The sequence below is a fragment of the Lithobates pipiens genome, unplaced genomic scaffold, assembly GCF_037356315.1.
Source record: "Lithobates pipiens isolate NorthernLeopardFrog02 unplaced genomic scaffold, aLitPip1_a1.2 Scaffold_13, whole genome shotgun sequence".
NCBI lineage: Eukaryota > Metazoa > Chordata > Amphibia > Anura > Ranidae > Lithobates > Lithobates pipiens.
The window spans coordinates 413082754-413104103 of record NW_027507718.1 but is presented as its reverse complement, the minus strand read 5'-3'; the positions used below and the strand labels follow the sequence as shown (position 1 = coordinate 413104103).

Sequence of the window (21350 nt, the reverse complement as noted above, 5' to 3'; positions counted from 1 at the left end):
CCTTATGAAGTGTGATCCAATTTGCTCTAACAGGAAAAAATATTCAAGCCCCAAAGTATTTGGATTAGGGTTGCACCGATACAGATACTAGTATTGGTGCCAATACCAAGCATTTGCACGACTATCGGTACTTGTGCAAATGCTCTGATGCTTGATCTGATACCTGTTGTATCGGACCAGGCATCCTCAGTGTAGAAGGGGGGCCGGACAGCCTCACAGGTGATCAGTGTGGTGGCGGGGGCAGTAGTTACAAGCACCGATCCCACCGTATAGCCTTTCAATAAAGCAGCTGACAGCTGAAGGAGAAGCGGCTGTCAGCTACTTTATTGAAAGGCTATACAGGGGGATCGATACTTGTAACTTCCCCTACCGCTGCACTGATTACACCTAACTGTCCCCTGTGTCCTCCCCCGGCTCCCTGGGTCCTCCTCTAGCTTAATATGTGCTCCTGGCTTCATGTGTCCTCCTCCTTCCCTTCGGTGTCGTGCTCCCTCCCTATATGTCATTTACTGGCTCCTTCCTTTTTCCGAATGCACAGAGTCAGTGATGATTTACTCTGTCCATTCATAACTGAGTATCGTAAACTGTGTTTACGATGCTTCAGTTTATGAATGGAGGGGAGCTGAGGCTGCAGAGAAAGGAACTAGGGATTCTCGGTCCTCAGTCACATGACATTAAAAAAAGTATGGTAATCGGTATCGACGAGTACTTGAAAAAAAGTATCTGTACTTGTACTCGGTCCTTAAAAAAGTGGTATTGGTGCAACCCTAATTTGGATTTAGCTGTTCTTTTCTGCATGCTCTTCAGTTCCTCGGCATCCTTTTTGCGATCTGGTGCCCAAAACTGAACTACGTGATCATCCTTGTCCACTGAATATTAGAAGAGCTTGGAAAAAGTGTATGTCATTGGGCTCAGATATATTACTGGGCATCGCATAAGGGTTGAATTGCCACTTCAATTTTTAGTGTTGCTGAATCGCAGTGTAAATAACATATATTGGTGCAAAAGTTTTTTGTTTTTTTAATAAACCAAATGCAAAAACTTATATAGCAATGAAAAAAACATACAAGAAGAAATAAAAAACCATTAAACAACTACTGTGCAAAAAGTGCTAAAGTGCTACTGTGTGAATTGGTGCATCCAGTACCTGATTAGCTTACGTTTACTGTGCATAAACAAGACGCGTTTCGTCATTGGACGTTGTCTGGAGCGTCATTGGACGACGTCCAATGACGAAACGCGTAGGGCGTGGCCTAGCGTACATGCACTCTCTCTCATAAGGCGGCGGCGGTGTTTTTACTCCTTGTTAATATATGAACGTTTTAATCTACATATATGTGAGTAGCCACTTGTTTGTTTACAATAAAGGCATTGATTTATAATACAGTTTTGCACTATGGAAGTCTTTGTATCTCTTTTTATATGAGCAAATGAGGAACAATTGAACAGCATACCGGACCAGCTTTACATAGCGACACAGGGGCTCACACTGTGGAGGCGAGTTAACCCCTGCAGGGGCAGGGGAGCTGGTGAGTGCGGCAATTTGCTTCATGCATGGATAACGACCGGTTGTTTTCAATATACACCAAGGCACTGAGCACGAGGCACTTTGACGGTTTATGAAAAATTCTTGGAAGAATAAAACTTTTTTCAGAGGGACTGTACTCTCCTTGAGGATTGTTTTTCCAAACAAAACTTTTCCTTTTAAAAAAAATGTTTTTTATTTATTTTTTAGAATTGTAATTTTTTCAATTAATTAATTTTTTCAATTGTTTTTGGTTTCTTGATGCACTTTAAAAAAAGAGTCTTGTTTATGCACAGTAAACGTAAGCTAATCAGGAACTGGATGCACCAATTCACACAGTAGCACTTTAGCACTTTTTGCACAGTAGTTGTTTAATGGTATTTTATTTCTTCTTGTATGTTTTTTTCACTGCTATATAAGTTTTTGCATTTGGTTTATAAAAAAAAAAAAAACTTTTGCACCAATATATGTTATTTACACTGCGATTCAGCAACACTAAAAATTGAAGTGGCAATTCAACCCTTATGCGATTTCTATGTCATGCGATTTTCATTTACGAATAGCAAGCCATTTATTCTACTAGCATAGGAGAGCGCCGTAACTACCTCCTCATTTTCATATAGCTTTTCCCTACCCATTCATTTGGGAGTTTTTTGGTAGTGGCAGCCTCCCTTTCAAGCATTTTATTTTATTTTATTTTATTGTATTTTTTGGCTTCTTGTTATTTTTGGCTTCTTGTGATTTCCAACTATTGTCTCCATAGCGCAAACCCTACCCTTCTTTTTCTCATATTACTGGGCATGTTAAGCAGTAAATTATATTAAAGTCTTGTTTTTTTTTCTTTTCTTTTTAAATAACAAACATGTTATACTTACCTGCTCTGTGCAGTGTTTTTTCACAGAGCAGCCCAGATCCTCCTCTTCTTGGGTTTCTCGCTGGCTGGCGCTCCTGGCCCCCCCTCTCCTGCCAAACTGAGCCACTGCTCTGTGTGTCCATTCAAACACAGAGCTGTGGCTCAGCCCTACCCCTTCTCTCTCCTCATTGGCTCACTGACTTTAGTTGACAGCAGCGGGAGCCAATGGCATCTGTTGCTGCCTCAGCCAAAGAGAAGGGAGACTGGACAGCTGAGGCTCTCATGCAACATCGCTGGATTGAGATGGGACTCGAGTAAGTACTGGGAGGGCTGTGGGGGCTGCTGCACACAGAAGGTTTTGTATCTTAATGCACAGAATGCATTAAGATACAAAACCTTCTGCCTTTAAGACAAAATTTTGCATTCTCATTTGCTTTACACTGGAACTTAATGTAATAGATGTGATAAAGTAATGAGTGAGAAATATTAGCATGCTTAAAACATAACATTATAAAGCAACCCTGTCATCAAAGCACAGAAAAAATGGGTATTGGAAATGCTTGCTTGCAGCATTTTTCCCTTCCCAAAGCAATTTTTTATTCACTCCCCAAGTGCCTCTTACTAGATAATTTTGACTATTTGAACAGAGTCAGATCCCTAGTACAGCCTGCTTCCTCCTTGCACATCATAGCCCTCTCCTCTTCCAGAGAGATGTCTAATTATTGTCTGTGCTGACCCAGCCCTTTTGGCACTCCCCTCCCTATACATACTTTATTAAGACCCCTTTCACACTGGAGGCGTTTTTCAGGCGCTACGGTGCTAAAAACAGCGCTTGCATAGCGCCTGAAAAAAGCCTCAGCTGCAAACCCAGTGTGAAAGCACTGTGCTATGTCAAAAAAAAAGTCCTGCCAGTGACACTGCAGCAGCTTTTTACGGGCTGATTTAACGGCCGCCAGTGGAGTGGTTTTAACCGAATATCACCACTAAAACGACGGTAAATTGGCACTAAAACTAGCAGCGCTTTACCGCCAATGTCCGGGGCAGCTGAGTGTGAAAGGGGTTTTAACTGCTGAGTGACACCTCTGAATCTGCTTGGGCTGTGGTCATCACATCCAAGATGGCGATACCCAGCCGCAGTCTCAGGGCTTTTACAGATAAATATTATGCTTAAACACATTAAATTCATATGAGAAGATTGTTGAATTGAATGGTTTGGTAACATGGTCTCTTAGAACAATTGTTAATAAAGAAACATAAAAAAGAAATATTAAGTAAATAACATTAAAAACCTTATAAAACAAATGTTAAAACAATTTGCAAACATAACCTCTTACCTCTGACTTTTCTTTCTTTTAATTCATTTAAAGTGGAACGTTACTCTGTCAATCATTATTGACTATTTCTATCCCTTATGCTGCTAGCATTAGTACATAGATAGGAAGGTATATTATATTTAGTTTTTTAAACTTTTTTTTACATTTATTCAGTTACTTGGTTTTCTGACCTAAGCAAATTATGTTATACATCCCAGGAGTCTTCATGAGGGGAGGAGGAGTTTACTCAGCTAAACACACCCCCCCCCCCCCCTGCATGCATGAGCTAATGGCAGATGGATTTGGGAAGTAAATGCTGTATGAATCATTTGCCCTTACTCTAGATGGCTATGGCTAGAAATGCTAAGGCGTGTTTTCTGAATGAGTTTGCTTTGAATATTAAAATGAATGCAGTGTAGTTCTACATTAAGGATTCAAATCACAGTAGTTATTTTTCAAGGTAATCTCTACCATGCAGTGGAACCTAAAGGTAGTTTAGAATGTTCATAGCATTTCTCTGGTTACATAGTTACAGTTGAATAAAGACATGTGTCCATCCACTTTGTGTGTGTGTGTGTGTGGGGGGGGGGGGGGGTGTTTATGGCAATATCCCTGTACATTGTGTTCACTAATAAACACATCTAAATGATTTTTTTTTAGATTATCCAAACTCCCCTTTGACCTCCAAATTTGGAAGGAAGTTTCACCTTCTTACTGGTCTAACAGAAAATAACTCCTTTTGTAGTTTAGGATTGAACTACTTCTTGTCTAATTTTATTGTGTGAACTCATGTCTTCTTTTGAGACCTAAGAATAAATAGTTTTCTCTGATCATATCCCCTCTTAACCACATAACGACCGCCGCACGCTGATGTATGTTGGCAGAATGGCATGGACAGGCAAATGGGCGTACTTGTACGTCCCTTTTGAATTTGCCGCCGTGCCATTGTGTGCGCGCTGCCCGTGGCACGCGCGTGCTGCCGGTGGCGCGCGCGCCCGTCACAAGCTCTGTGAGTTCGACCGCAGGCCCCGTGGACTCAATCTCTGCAGGGACACCCGCGATTGGCTCACAGAGAGGAAGAACGGGGAGATGCTAATGTAAACAAGCATCTCCCCGTTCTGCCTAGTGACACTGTCACTGATCATAGCTCCCTGTGATCAGGAGCAGAGATCAGTAACACTTTGCTAGCCCCCTAGTGGTTAACCCCTTCACTGCCAGTGTAATTTTTACAGTAAGCAGTGCAATTTAATCGCACTGATCACTGTAAAAATTACAATGGTCCCAAAAATGATTCAAAATTGTTCGATGTGTCTGCCATAATGTTGCAGTCATGATAAAAATCTCAGATCACCGCCATTACTAGTAAAAAAAAAATGATTAATTAAAATTCCATAAAACTAACCCCTATTTTGTAGACGCTATAACTTTTGTGCAAACCAATCAATATACAATTTTTAATAAAAATATGTATAAGAATACATATTGGCCTAAATATGTTTTTTTTTGGATATTTATTATAGCAAAAAGTAAAAAATAATGTGTTTTTTTCAAAATTGTCGCTCTATTTTTGTTTATAGCGCAAAAAATAAAAACCGCAGAGGTGATCAAATTCCACCAAAAGAAAGCTCTATTTGTGGGAAAAAAGGGTGTCAATTTTGATTGGGAGCCACATCGCATGGCCGCGCAATTGTCAGCGACGCAGTACCGAATTGCAAAAGGTGCTCTGGTCCTTTGCCAGCCAAATGGTCCAGGGTTTAAGTGGTTAAGCACCTGTTCAGCAAGGAAAAAACAATCAGGCTGGGTTTACACTGCTGCCAAATGCGGTTCACAGCAGGGGGTCTGGTGCATCCCTGTTTTTCGTTTCAGGGATGAATAGGGGACAATCTTTGCCTGAATTCGGCCCTGAAACTGAGCCAAAGATGCACAGGACTCCTGCTTAAGCCGCTCCGCAGCTGCAACAGATATATGTAAACAGGCTCCATAGAGAACCGGTCAGACTCTCCTGTAATGCAAATTGGAATGCAGTGAAACCAGCCTTAATGCTTGTAGCTGGTCCCCAAAACTGAGGTCCTCCAGCCCCCTTAATAATTGTGTTGCCGTTCTCAGGGACTCTCCAGCTCAAGCATGTAATTTCTGAGGATTAGTAACCAAAACTGGACTGTATACTCAAGATGCAGAATTTTGTAAAGTGGTAGAATCATAGTTTTATCTCTTGCGTAAATACCCTTTTAATGCATGATAACAGTCTGATGGCCTTGCTTGCTGCAGCTTGGCATTGCCTTCTATTGGTCATTTTAAAAAACGGGTCAGTCTTTTTTAGGTTCAACAGTTCGTAAGTGTGTGTATAACCTTCTTTTTGATTTCCAGACAAATATTTTTACTTGAAACCACTGCAAATTTCCGATTTTAACTGTGAAATTATAATTTTTACAAAGTAGTAAATCTTATAAAAAAAGGGGGGTAATACTGTAAATAGTAATTAAAAATCTGCCTTAAAGCCTAAAAATGATAATCTTGTTCTGGTGATGGGGTCTTTTTTAAAAACATTATTCTCAAAATGACTTTCTATTCTCTTGAGTGCCATTATTAGAACGCCATTAGTCAGTTTATTATTATTGTTATCGCTGGTCTAATGTGAGGTCGTTTACCTTTACCCTCTCCAAGTTAAATCAGTCATCGTTACAGAATTTCAAACACTTAGTTCAGATTTTTTTACCACAGCAAACACACTCATATCGGCTATTATTATGCGCAGGGTCAATTGAGTGTAAATACAGTAAATGAATGATGCTCGGTGTAACGTAGTTAGATTAGCACATTTGCACTCTAAAACTCAGACTCGGATATTAATGGCTCCAGTGAACGATTTTAACTTTGCACTATTGAGTTAACAGATTCTGTACTCATCAGCCTCTTGTCTTTTAATTAGTAAGTTTAATTGCTGTGGTATGATTCAGTAACCAGAGCTTCTGGTACATCAGTGCACGTATAGGGTACACAATGGTAAATATGTGCTTAAAACACAAAGATATCAAAAGCAAGACAAAAAATATAGTAGAGCAGACTGCAAAATTCACTTTTACTTTTTTAAATTCATGGTTCCTTTGCTGAGTAAGAGGCAGTGAAAACCAATTGTTTATGCAGCTTTTATCCAGTTCCCTAATACCCTTTCAGAAAGCTGCAATAGATTTTGAGATTTTATTTATGATCCCTACATTGCCAACGAGCATTCATCTTCATCTTCAATTCTTGAATGAATTTTGCATTATACTGGGATTAATCCAGTCAATTACAAGACTTGATGCAAATTTGTTTTTATATCTTGCTAGTAAATGGCTGCATGTCCAAATGCAGTTTTGAACAAATAACTAAATAAAATAAAATAAAAAAAAGGGAGGAATATGTTTACGTGTTCCATCAATGCTCAAAAATCTAGCAGTGGTGATGCCAAGTTTATCAGTTAAACCTGGCTCTCAATGGCATACCACAGTGTTCTTGATGGTATTTTTAAAGGATTGTAGGATTGTGGCATTATAGAAGCTGGCCTAGGAATTTGGAGTGTCCATACCATTTGTGCATAATGTTCAGCTGTATTAAGGGGGCATTTATACCAGATGTGGATCAAGTACTTGCTGAGAACCCTCTGACTAGTAGACCTGGATACAGCTCATACCTATCTAGTTATCAGTTGGTATATATGGTCAACAAGTGTTTTTAATTGGCCAGTAGTTATTTGGGGGACCCAAAACCTGATTTTGCCCTTGAGGATATACAATCATCACCCTCTACTGTTTCTACTTGCCTACAGGGACTCTGTCTTCCACTGCTAAGGATAATGGATGCTGTGGAACACAGAGGGAGGAATTGACCAGCTGAGGGTAGATGATGCAGGGTGTGTGCTAATAAGATCAGCTGGTCAACTCCTTCCTGGGTCATGACCTAAAGTCTGTCCAGGAAGTAAGGCAGAAGTAATCAAACAGTGTTTTGAAAATAAAGACAGTGAGGTAAGTGTGTGTAAAATAAAAGGAAAGCTGTTTTATTTTTGCAAAAAAGACATACATTGGCATATTGGTACATAGGGGAGCTGGAATTTACTAAAAATAAAAAGTGAACTTATTCTTTAAAGCAGTGTGAAAATGTAGTCACCCTTCATCTCATGAACCTGCATGTTTGACAAGACCTGAAAAGAAATTATGCTGAACTTAAACAGTTCTGCATGAAGTAGCAGGACAAAAGATCCTCTAGATCAGTGGTCATCAACTCTGTCCTCAGAGCCCCCTAACAGGCCAGGTTTTATGTATTACCTTGGGGAGATGCCGACTAGAATACTGCAATCACTGAGCAGCAAATGATATCACCTGTGATGTATTTCAGATATCTTACAAACCTGGCCTGTTAGTGGGCCCTGAGGACAGGGTTGATGACCAATGCTCTAGAGTCAAGGCTGGACTTCCTGCCGCCCTTCCCCACAACGTCAACTGCCTTGATGTTACGTATTAAGAAAAAGTATAACAAAATAATAACAGCCACAACAAATCTAGTAAACCAGTCTATGGCTGAATGAAAATTATTTGTGAGCATCTGTGACTCACAAACAAGTCTAAGGCCGCGTACACACGCGGGGACTGTTCGCCCAACTTTGTCCGCTGAACAGTGTTTCGGCGGACAGTCCGCCCGTGTGTGGGCTTTCAGCGGACAGTTTCAGCGAACAGTCTGCTGAACAAAGTTTTTCGGAAATTCCGAAAAACTGTCCGCTGAAACTTGGTTTCAGCGAACAGTCCCCTCGTGTGTAGGCTTGTTCGTCAAACTAAGTTCCGCGCATGCTCAGAAAGGATTTACACGCCGAAAGTTGTAATGCAGTGTATAGGACGTCGTATTTTCCGTCCCGTCGTACGTGCCGTTCACGTCATCGCGCACGGTTTCAGCAAACTGTTCGTTCGTCGTGTGTGGGCAAGTCCGTCCATGCTAATTTTGAGCGGACTGTTCGCTGAAACTGTTTGACGGACAAAGTTGAGCGAACAGTCCCCGCGTGTGTACGCGGCCTTACAGATCACAATTCTCACATTAGTATGAACCTAGATTGTATGGGTTAAACAAAGAGTGTAAAATCACTTTTCTCATTTCTTTATCTAATATGAAGCCTGGACTGTGGTTTGGCAATTTTGGGTAAGAGCTGCTTGGCGTCCCTTAAAGCAGTAAAGCAGTAGCAGACCCAAAAGCAAACATTTATTATAGAAAAATAACAACAAAGTTTCACTACGCTCTTAAAGTGGTAAAACACAATGGGGTTGATTTACTAAAGGAAAATCCACTCTGCACCTGAAGTGCAGTCACTGTAAATCCGAGGGGAAGATCTGAAATGCTCATCCAATCATGTACCAGCAAAAATGCTGTTTTTTATTTTCCTTGCATGGTTTTTATTTTCCTTGCATGCTCCCCTCGCATCTACAGCGACTGCTCTTCCAAATCCCTCTATTCCGTGATATTTCTATCTCTGTTGCTACTTAATTTAAAAATATAATCACAATAGTGAAAAGCTCATCAGTTATATACCAATAATAATCCATAGTCGCACAAACTAAAAACGAAAATGCTTTGCAAATAAATATAAGAAAAAGATCAATGTATAAATAAGTACTTTACATAAAAGTCCATATACAGTAAGTGTCACATACAAGTATTTATACTTGCTGAAGATGCTGCACCATAGACTCACCACCAAAGTGAGAAAAGCGTATCCCACTCCCTTTAGAGTAACACTCACCAAACCTAATTGCCATTCATTCTCATGAATGGCATTAGTGCTTAACCACTTCCGGATTGTCCGCCGTCGTTTTACATCGCAACTGTGAAGAGGAATACAGTTGTTATGGTAGCAGCTAGCTGCCATAACCCTGGTATCCTCTTCTTCAGCGGGTGGTCCGCTTCAAGATAAAAGTAGTCTCTGTTGCGGATTCGCCGTGAGATCACTTGTATCACTCTTAAAGGGCCATTTTAAGTGTAAATATGAGATCTCAGGTCTTTTTGACCCTAGATCTCATATTTAAGAGGTCCTGTCATGCTTTTTTTTTTCTATTACAATGGATGTTTACATTAAATAATCTAAAAGGTAAAATAAATAAGAAAAAAAATCTAAACGTGCCCCGTCCTGCCTATCTCGTGTATAGAAGCAAACGCATATGTGAGGAGAGCCCGCATATGAAAATGGAATTCAAACCACACATGTGATTCTAGCACTAGACCTCCTCTGTAAGTCTATACATGCAACCTGTAGAATTTTTTAAATGCCACTTATGTGCTGTCTCTCTGGCCGGGTTTCTTGGCTCTTGATTAGATAGAGCATCCTCTGGGACTGTGACATCATAATGGGCGGGGACATCATCCGGTGATGTCCCTATGTAAGTCGCCGCATGCCGCGTGTTCTGTCACAGTGAGCAGAGACAGCGACGAGGCAACATCTCCAGAAGAGAAGAACAGAAGAACAGAAGATGGCGGCAGCGGTGGTGGCGACAGAAGACTGGGCCACCGCTTGTAAAAGAGCTAGAAGAAGGTGCGGTGGCCCGGCAAGAAGAACCAAATAGGGGAACAAGACCCCCGAAGTCGGAAGAAGAGGGCGGCAGCGGCGAAGAAGAATGCCGGACTCCTCCACTAGTAAAAGAGCTAGCAGAAGATAGCGGAGGAGTCCGGGCGAGAAGACCCCCCAAGACGGAAGAAGACCCCCAGAGCTGTGCAATAAACTATTTAAACCCTGTGTTGTGTTTTTTTTTATATTTTTTTCACAGGTGAATGGGGAGGGGTACATTGTACCCCATACTCATTCACATAGGGTGGAGGGCCGGGATCCGGGGGCCCCCTTATGAAAGGGGGCTCCCGGATTCCAATAAGCCCCCCGCCCGCAGACCCCGACAACCAACGGCCAGGGTTGTCGGGAAGAGGCCCTTGTCCTCATCAACATGGGGACAAGGTGCTTTGGGGTGGGGGCCTGGTACGGCTCAGGGGGGGGGGGGGGGGGGGGCGCTCGCTCGTCCCCACCCCTTTCCTGGCCGACCGGGTAGCGTGCTAGGGTAAGGGTCTGGTATGCATCTGGGGGGAACCCCCATGCCGTTTTTTCGGCGTAGGGGGGTTCCCCTTAAAATACATACCAGACCTAAGGGCCTGGTATGCTCTCGGAGGGGAAACCCATGCCAAATTTTTTGAATAAATTTGGCGTGGAGTTCCCTCTTGAGAGCTGATCATTCTGTCAGAGTCGCCTCCGTATAGACGGAGATCTGACTTTGCTGGTGACCTCCATTGAAATCAATGGGTACCGGTCGCCTACAAGTCGGATTGAAGTAGTACAGGAACCTTTTCTGAAGTCGGTGCGACTTCAGTAGTGTGCATTAAGACGGCTCTCATTCACTTACATTGATTTTTACATGTTGTCCGTCCTGAGGCGACTAGGGGCGACCTGAAGTCGGATCTGAGTTGCCCATGTGTGAACGGACCCTAAGGGGTCATGGCGTTTTTGTTTTTTGTTTGCTCTACTGTGGATTATTATTGGTGAATCACTGATGCTCTTCACTTTTTGGTCAAATATTTATTATATTGCAGCTTACCAATGCTTGGATGTGGCTGCATTCGTTTTCATTATAGGTTTTATTTCTTTTATTTTCAACTGGTGATCTAACTAGTAGTTCTGTTGTATTTCAACAGAACAAACTGTCCTGCAAATGTATCAGTTAAGAGTGTTACTAAGGACAGAGGTGCTTACAATGACCAGCTTTTATTTATTTATGTAAAACCTTTATCCCAAACGGAAAAAATACAGTTGCTGTAACTGCTTGTATAACTTTAGCATGAGTTTGGCTTCAGTTTGTTAGTGTATCTAAATGTGCTAGACCAGTGATGGCGAACCTTGGCACCCCAGATGTTTTGGAACTACATTTCCCATGATGCACCACTACACTGCAGAGTGCATGAGCATCATGGGAAATGTAGTTCCAAAACATCTGGGGTGCCAAGGTTCACCATCACTGTGCTAGACCATCTAATACTCCCCTCCCCCCAGATTAACATTACTGCTGTGCCCCTGTGTTCCTTCATCCAGAGTGGGGGCACTCGAATACAGCAGGTGTGCTACTGGCCAGATCACCAGGTGAAAACAGAAGAGGAAAAAGCCTAAAAATATAAAGAAAAATATTGTAGCCACCGTATCTAAGGATTGGTAAGCTGCAACATATCCCATTTTTGGCTTTGGGTTTAATACCGTTTTAATCTTATTACTACACTAGATCAGCTATGATGGCAAAATGTACACTTCTACCCAGCTTAGGAGACTCACATAAATGTGGACACTAAACATTCTATGTTAAAGCACCACAATGACATATAAACAAGAATCCCATAGGAGGTTTAGAGCAGTCAGTGAAGAAAATGATCAGCATACAGGGACCTTCTGCTGCTCTAAAGCTGGAGACCGCTCAGGAGATACACCTTGCTCTCCTTGATGCAAATTATTCCTCATCATTCCGCCCCATTCTAAACAGAAGGAAATGGTTGCCTTTATCAACAAAGAAGCAACAGAAGGCATTTCTGTATCATGGGGCTGCAAATGCACAAACGGTATGTTATGTTACACCCAGAGGAAAGTACGAGACAGAGAGGACAGAAGATTGCAAGTTGGCCATCTGTGCCTCCAGTGTTACAGATTGCCTTCCATGGCTTATACAACACTTCTGTCTCATTCATTCTGGTGGTTCAAAATGCCATCATACATCACCACACATGGCATTTCAAATATACAGATGAAAGCATGTCTAAAGTCTGGAGTATATTATAAATTCAGCTCAGAAAAAGGACATATTTGCTGTGTACATTATCCATGTTAAATAATATATAATATTTACATTTTTTTTTAATTCTGTATGATAAAATAAGAAAAAAAAAGTTATTTTGATATATGACAGACTACAAGTATTTTGATCTGAAATACTCAAGAACCCCCAAAAAATCACAGAAACAATATCATTGTTATATAGGTAGAATGTGATATTTTCATAAATCAGTATCCACGCTGTTATAATATGCCTTTGGACAATCATGGCTCAGGGGGGCTGAGTCCACGCCCCACGCTATGTTAGGCTGCTTACATAGCAGCCATGCATAGTTTTATGAATGAGAGCAGCAAAATTACATTTGTAAAGGAAAAACTGCTTGCGGCTGTAATCTATAGCCGGATCCCAGCAATATAGATAACAATCATTGAAAAAAATTACATGAGTTCCCCCCAGTCCATTACCAGGTCCTTTGAGTCTGATATGGATATTAAGGGGAACCCTGCACCAATTTTTTTTTCTAAAAATTGCATGGGGGTCCCCCTAAAATCCACACCAGACCCTTCAGGTCTGGTATGGATATTAAGGGGAACCTTGCGCCAAAATAAAAAAATGGCATAGGGGTCCCCCAAAAGGGAAAGGGGGACGAGAGAGCGCCCCTCCTCATGAACCTTACCAGGTCACATGCCCTCAACATGGGGAGGGTGTTTTTAGGTCTGCGGGCGGAGAGCTTATCAGAATTTGGAAGCACCAAAACATCCCCCCATGTGAACCCCAGATCCCATCCCCCATGTGAATGGGTATCGGGTTCATTGACACATTCACAAAAAAAGTGTCAAAATGGTAAAAATGACAGGAGACAGTTTGGGGCAAGTCCTTTATTAACCACTTCCCGACCAGCCGCCGCAGTTATAGCAAGGCAGGTTGGCTCCCCTGGGCAAGCCATTGTAGCTGTACGTTGGCTCTGTAAGATGCTGTAGTGTCCCCAGAGCCAACGCATGCACCTGGTGGGCATGATGACTGCCAGGCACCCACGATCGCTCGTGACAGAGCGAGAACTGGGATCTCTGTGTGTAAACACACAAATCCCAGTTCTGTCAGGGGAGAGGAGACAGATCATGTATTCCTACCAAGTAGGAACAATGATCTCTCTCCTCCTCTAGTCAGCCACATCCTCCCACAGTTAGAAGCACACATAGGGAACACAGTTAACCCCTTGATCGCCCCTAGTGTTAACGCCTTCCCTGCCAGTGACATTTATACAGTAATCAGTGGTGGCTATTTTTAGCTCTGATCTCTGTATAAATTTCACTGGTCCCAAAAAAGTGTCAAAAGTGTCCGATGTGTCTGTTGCAATGTTGCAGTCTCGATAAAAAATACAGATCACCGTCATTACGCCATTTTGTGCAAACCAATCAATATACGCTTATTGCAATTTTTTTTTATAAAAATATGTATAAGAATACATATTGGCCTAAATATGTTTTTTTTTGGATATTTATTATAGCAAAAAGTACAAAATATTGTGTTTTTTTTCAAAATGGTCACTCTTTTCTTGTTTATAGCGCAAAAAATAAAAACCGCAGAGGTGATCAAATACCACCAAAAGAAAGCTCCATTCATGGGAAAAAAAAGGACATCAATTTTTTTTGGGTACAACATTGCACCAGCATGCAATTGTCAGTTAAAACAACACATTGTTGTATTGCAAAAAATTGCCTGGTCAGGAAGGGGGCAAATCCTTCCAGGGCAAAGTGGTTAAAAAAAAAGTGTCCCGCGATGTCCATTTGTCTTCGATCACAGGGTCCTAGGGACCGAGAAAAAGAAAAAAAAACATAAAAATGTTGCCTCCATAGGAGGCATCCCCGTGACTGCAGGCTTTTTGCATTGACAGCTGTTATATAGCTAAGGGCGGGGCCACCCGGTGACATAAACGGATGATCCCACCCCCATATGACGTGACGTGACATTATATGACGCAACGTCAGAAGGAGACAGGGCCATCCGTTTACATGATGGGGTGACCCTGCCCTCAGCTATATAACAGCTGTCGATGAAAAAAAAGCAGTCGACAGGATGCCTCCCATAGAGGCAGAGTTTTTCCGTTTTATTTCTCGGTCCATAAGACGCTGTGAATGAAGCGTCTTTATTTTTTAATAAAGGACTTGTCCCAAACTGTCTCCTGTCATTTTTACACTTTTTTGGTGAATGTGTAGGGGTACAATGTACCTGATTCACATAGGGGGGCTGGGATCTGGGGGTCCCCTTGTTAAAGGGAGATTCCAGATTTCGATAAGCCCCCCCCCCCCCGCCTGCAGACCCAACCGCTGGGCAAGGGTTATAGAAATGAGGCCCTGGTAGAGTTCAGGAGGGGGGGCTCTCTAGTTCCCCCCTTTTCCTGTGGCCTGCCAGGTTGTGTTTTTGGATAAGGGTCTGGTATGGATTTTGGGGGGCCACAGGGTTCCCCTTAATATCCACACCATACCTGACGGGCCTGGTATGGATTTTGGGGGGCCCTCATGCAATTTTTTTCACCCAACCTCCCCAAATCTTATCAAATTGGTTTAGCACCCCTCTAGAGACTTCCAGGCAGAAACAGTAGGAGCTACAAGTTGTTTCCACAACAAGATAATAATTTTCCTAGCATAATTAAAAAAGAAAGGAGAGTAGAGTACATTTCACTTTCTTAGGAGCTAGAGAATCCACCAGGCCATAGCAGCCCTTCCTCGAACCACAGACTGGTGAGCAATTGTCCGAACAGATCTGACTTCACAAGTAATAAGGATCTTCTAGCTAGTTAGCTAGTGTTTGGCAGTTCTATGAAGCAGATCATCACACTGTAACTTACAAACAAAGAGGAACTATTGTTCTTATGTAGGATTTATATAGCACCAACAGTTTGTGCAGTACTTTACAAATTAGGAGATAGTGTAGTTAATGCAAGACAAGTGGGTAAACTCTTTTTGGTAAAACTGTAATTTCATCAACGTCCCAGTGAACAACTTTTAAAATAAAATATGTTTATTTTCTGAAACTGCTATAAAATCTTGTTTGCAGATGGCTATACAACAGATGACATTGAGTTCTACTGGAATGGGGGCGATAAAGCGATCACAGGAGTAGAGAAGATCGAGCTGCCTCAGTTCTCCATTATTGATTACAAAATGGTCTCAAAGAAAGTAGTGTTTTCTACTGGTAAGGATTCAGAAAAACAAGTTTAGAAATAAATATTGATGTGACTTGTTTATTTTTACACCTTTGCTGTATTTTCCAGGTTCTTATCCTAGGCTGTCATTGAGCTTCCGACTTAAAAGAAATATTGGTTACTTCATCTTACAAACTTACATGCCTTCCACACTCATTACTATTCTTTCCTGGGTGTCTTTCTGGATCAACTATGATGCATCTGCTGCAAGAGTGGCACTAGGTAAGGTTATTTCAGTTTACAGCAAACCATATAATATATAACATTCACATATTAGTAATATAGTTCATTAATTTGCATAGAAAGCAATATATTATAGCCTTCTTATTGCTATTTTCATGCCATTACCACCATTATAAATCCAAATAATAAGGGGCTTTATTCTTCTTTTAGGGTAGTGGGCAGAAACAAGCAAATCATGTCCTTTAAGAAGACTTTTTTTGTCCTTCGCATTGGTTTAGTGAAGGACTTTTTGGTTCATTTAAAGTAGAACTATGGCCAGGTTATGTACATTTAAATATTTGCACTAAATAAACATTAAAACAAACCCTCCCTGGTCTCTATGGCTGCACTGCTTCTATTGTGAACTTGATGATGAATTACTCCACAGTGGCTCTAGCTACAAAGGCTAGTTGGGGTTTATTTTAATGGGTAGCTCCACTTAATTTGAAAAAAAACATAGCATGTACAACTGCTACACAAGTCATATTGTAATTGAATGTTATTAATAAATGCCTATCCTTTTCAATCTTCAGTGCTGTAATTTTCCACAAAAAAAAGGCAACCTGTAGGTGTTCTATACATACTTGGTGTACAGAACACCCCTCCAGAAATGTCATTTCCTGTTTGTGTGATTGGCTTATTGATTTTCTGAGAGCTCTGTGCTAAGATACAAATCATATTTTAGGTAACCTTGGCTACAAAAATTTCATTTTTGGCAACATACTGCCTTCACCAGTGGTCACAGCAGACCCTTTGTTATGATTGGTGGGTGGATATATGAAAGTTCTATATTTATGCTTTAGTTTGAAGTTTACTCCTAGCTTGATAAAGGGTTAGACACAGTTCGAAATGTTGGTATGTAAAATGGGAGCTTGAACAAAATGTCTTATTAGTAAGTAGATATTGTTTAGTGCCCCTGCTGTAAAATGCTCTAGGCCATTAAAGCAGTGCATTGACAAGATTTTTTTCAAGCTCATGTTTTCTAGCCTCAACCACTCCTCCCCTGAGTTGCAGCATTAAATATTTTATGAGTGGATAGAATGAGTGGTATTTAATAGTTTGTAGCAGAGAAGTGAAATCATATTTACTTACAACCTAAATTCCAGAAAAGTAGCTGCAATCAATTTCAAAGTTACCTTATTTTGTTTCCTAAAATGGTATATTTTCTCAGTTCAAACTTTTGATATTTTTTTTTATTTTCTATGGTGAATAAAATATGGGCTTATGAGATTTGCAAATCATTGCATTTTGTTTTTATGTAGATTTTACACAGCATCCCAACTTTTTGGGAATTGAGGTTGTATATTTGGCTCTAGGAGCTTTTGGTGTTCTTGTTGTATTACATCAGCAAACATCTACAAATATAACCAGAAGGAACATACTTTATGAGTAGCAGGCCTCTAGCAAATTACAATGTGATTCTATGAATCACAGTGTTTTTCCTTTGGTAAATATACCTCTTTTTTGAAAAATGTAGACAGCCCTAGGACAATTGAAAGCTTTTTTTTATCTCCAGGACAAATATCCATGCCAGTATCAGATGCATGTTTAGGAGTTTAGGCTTATTGGTCTTCTAAAATTATATTGAGGTTGTATTGACAGTACAGTGTATATATAAACTCATCCTCAAAAGGGTACTCGAGCTTCATTAAAAATATGTTACCCTTTACATACACAGCCTACTGTGCAGAAATGTGGGTGTATACCTGACAAGAATAGATCACTGAGTCATGCATAACTTCTTCTTATAGGAATCACCACTGTGCTGACAATGACTACCATCAGTACCCATCTCCGAGAAACCCTACCAAAGATCCCTTATGTCAAGGCTATAGACATCTATCTAATGGGATGCTTTGTATTTGTGTTCTTGGCATTGCTGGAATATGCTTTTGTGAACTACATCTTCTTTGGAAAAGGTCCTCAGCTACAGAAGAAAGCAGCAGAAAAAGCAGAGAAAGCAAATATTGAAAAGAATAAACTCCAGGTAATGGGCAAATAAACAATGTTGTTAACAAAAGGAAATTCACGGTGTTGCGAAAAAAAGCACCCTTATAGAATTGCAAATATCTCACCATACTACCATGACAGAGAGAGGTCTATGTCTGGTTTGGGATAGCAGGGTGTTGTATTTTCCATACTGGATAGTAAGTATCTGAAAGATAACAAATGCCAAAAGCAGTGGCAGCCTGTCCATTAGGGGTGCGTGGGCGCCGCCCCCCCATCCATGCGTCTGGCTCCCTAATCCACATGCAGGGCTCTGGATTCATGAATTTCAATAGTTTTTTTTTTTTTTTTTGAAGCATGTGATTAGAGCCGAGGCTCTGCTAGGCTTCAAAAAAGGGAGAGCTTGGGGAGCAGAGCACTGCGCTCTGAGCCCACCCAGCTGTGTGACAATAGCGAATGAACATTCTCTATATACACACTGATTCTCCTTCCAGCCAATCAGAAAGTGGGTCTGAGTCCTGTTTCACAAGTGCCCAAAAGGAGAAGCTTTCTGATCGGCTGCTGTGGAGGAGGGAGAAGACGGAAGCCGTTGTGATGCCTACGGAGGAGAGCAGGGGAAGCCGTTCCCATTCACCCGGGTGAAGTGCTGCCCGCCATAGATGGGGTAAGTGCTCCGGTGCTGCTGAAAATTACCAACAACTGCCACTGGTTAAAATGTTTGGAAGACAGCTTGATTTAGGAACATACTAGTTTTGATCAAGCAGGTAAATGCCTAGAATATGAGGTTTAAATTGGGACTAGAATAAGACCAATTTATGTGATAGGGTAAGGAAAGCATAAGAAGGAATGAATGACATGTTTTTGCAAAGTGCAGAATAACTCCACTTGGATTTTTTGCCCATTCTTCCCCCCTCCTGTAGACAAAGAAGGCTAGAGGACTGCCATTTACCTAAAGCATTGTGCATGATGAATAAGAATGGAAAGAAGTATGACATGTCAAAAAGCATACTTTAGCCATATATAATTCTATGAACGATTTCATATGAAAATGTATTTTTTGCCATCACATCAGCACTTTTTACAATCAGTGTCTCTCCACCATGTGAGCAAATAAGTTGGCAAACATTTCATTTAAACCCTCACATGCATTCCTACCTACAATCCTGTCTGGTAAGTTGTGTTTCAGTTGCAACAGTTAACAAAAAAGGAATAAGTTATCTTTAAAAAAAACATCAATTTATTATCCTTTTCTAATAGTTTCATGTCCTTGTGTCACAAATCAGCAGTTCTTTTTTCAGGTTGAATTATTGCTTTGCATAAACTGACACCAGCAGCTCCAGCCATCCTCTATGGGTTTAGCCTTTTGCTTTTAGCCTTCAACTGCTTTTCCAACAATCCATCTCTATTATATGTCTGCTGACTATTTTAAATTTAAGATAATGTTTTATAGCCAAAATTTTACCTTAACCTATCATGAAAAATCGTCCCTTCTAGCCAAATAACAGGCCAGCAGGATATATAACATTCTTTTTCTCTGGATCTGAATATTACATTGTATCTGTTCTCCTTTATAATGAATAATTAGTAGAATCATGAAAAGTCTGAATATAATGTAAAAAAAAAAAGTATTAAAACTCTCAGCTCCCAAATCAAAATGAAAACGTAAGATAATAAAATGATCCATTCTCAATTTTTTGATCTGTACTGTTGTACTTTTCAGGCAACTGCAAGACTGCAAATCGCATACAATCATTTTATATGTTCTCAACACTTGATGAGATTGTTGAATGCTGGCTATCAGATCTGCCAATAAGATCCATACGATAATGTTTGTAAAATAGTTCTCTCAAATGAGAACATGGATTAAGGAAAGTTCATATAGGGCTACAGTGAACTACTTTGTGAAAGTATGGTTGTACACAGTAGGATGCATTTACTAAAGGCAGACAAACTGCGCACTTTGCAAGTGCAGTTGCACTCATTTTCCCCATAGCTTAGTAAATACGTTGAAGATCTGCTGATTTCCACCATCCAATCATGTGCAAGCAAAAATGCTGTTTTTTTTTTCTTCCGTCTGATATAGGTATTATTTACAAAGTGAAGCGTTACCACATTTATATTTACTAAGGTAAATGAGTGCAACTACATTTGCAAAGTGCACAGTCTATTTGCCTTTAGTAAATTAAAATAATACTAAACCCTCACATAAGCCCACTGACTAGCCTCAGAGTATACACAGTCATGATGCAAATCCTTCTACATAACTAATCCTGTTATTCTTCATCCCTCTCTCCTTCACAACCTTTGAAAATACGTCGACAAAGGGACTAGGATCTGATGTCACACACTGCAAAGCACACAGCACAGAGCTGAGTGTAATCTGACACACAAGTGGAGGGTATGGACACATTCCCCTCTACACAGTCTAATTGGAAAATTAGCACATCTGAGGTTGTCAATCACCTGCTGTGTGGTTGGAGGGGGCATCGCCATGGATTCCTGGTGTCTGGAAATACTGGAAGAACCGAGGAAGGAGGATCTGCCAGGATCCACACTAGGTGCTATGGATAGAAGCAAGTAAAAAAATGACACACTGTATGAGGATATGTTCTGTTAAAGTGGAACATATTCACTTCTACTCCAAATCTGCATTGTCTCAGAGCTCCCGTAATAAAGGTCCAATAACGGGCGCCCATTTTTTAATCTAATTTTAAGTGTAATAGGAGCTGAAATTAATAATATAGTTTCTGCGTTTCAAGCTATGTAGTAGAATAACGTCTCCAGACCTTAATGCACTGTTTGATTAGGGAAATTTTTCATTTTTGGTTTTGGAAATTTGTGCAGAGAAGGGCAACCAAATTCATAAGAGGCATGGAGGAGCTCATCGTTGAGCTGAACTGAATGTATTAGAGGCATTTAAGAGGGGAGATGATCACCATGTTTGATCACCATGTAAAAATGCAAGAGTCATTCACTTTAAAGTAAGTGCAGAGGACAAGGGGGCACTTATTACATCTGGAGGAAAGGAGATTTAACTTCCGCATACAGAAAAGCTTCCTCAAGAGTGAGAGCTGTATAAATGTGGAATTAACTCTCTGAGGAATTAGTTCTGGACAGGTCAGTTGATCAGTTTAAAAAAAAAAGAGATGCATACACTCCTAAAAGAATAATACTGAAAATTACCGTATATAGGTAATGACACCCGTGAATACTGATCCAGGAAATAATTGATTGCCTTTTGGAGAATCAGGAAAGATTTTTTCCCTGTTAAATCAAATTTCACCAAGTTTTATAGGGTTAAGTTTTGCCTTTTTTACTTCCTCATTCAGCAGTAGGAGTGGTTTCTTGGCATACACCGTGCGACAGCTGATTGGAGAAAAGGCACACACCCCCTTCTCCACATTGGCAGAGGAACAAAGATACTTTCAGGGCTGTGCTGTGACAAGACAAGCTCTCTGTTAATCTATTTATA

General features: G+C 40.7%; 1 protein-coding gene across 1 annotated transcript in view; it reads left to right on the top strand.

Moving 5' to 3' along the window:
- Positions 1-21350, top strand: part of GABRB1 (gamma-aminobutyric acid type A receptor subunit beta1) — a 774728-nt gene that overhangs the window by 738180 nt on the left and 15198 nt on the right. Inside the window, exons 6-8 of the mRNA XM_077477537.1 lie at positions 15562-15699; positions 15779-15931; positions 17683-17918. Of these exons, the coding sequence (XP_077333663.1) occupies positions 15562-15699; positions 15779-15931; positions 17683-17918 (527 nt within the window). The remainder of the gene's footprint in view (positions 1-15561; positions 15700-15778; positions 15932-17682; positions 17919-21350) is intronic.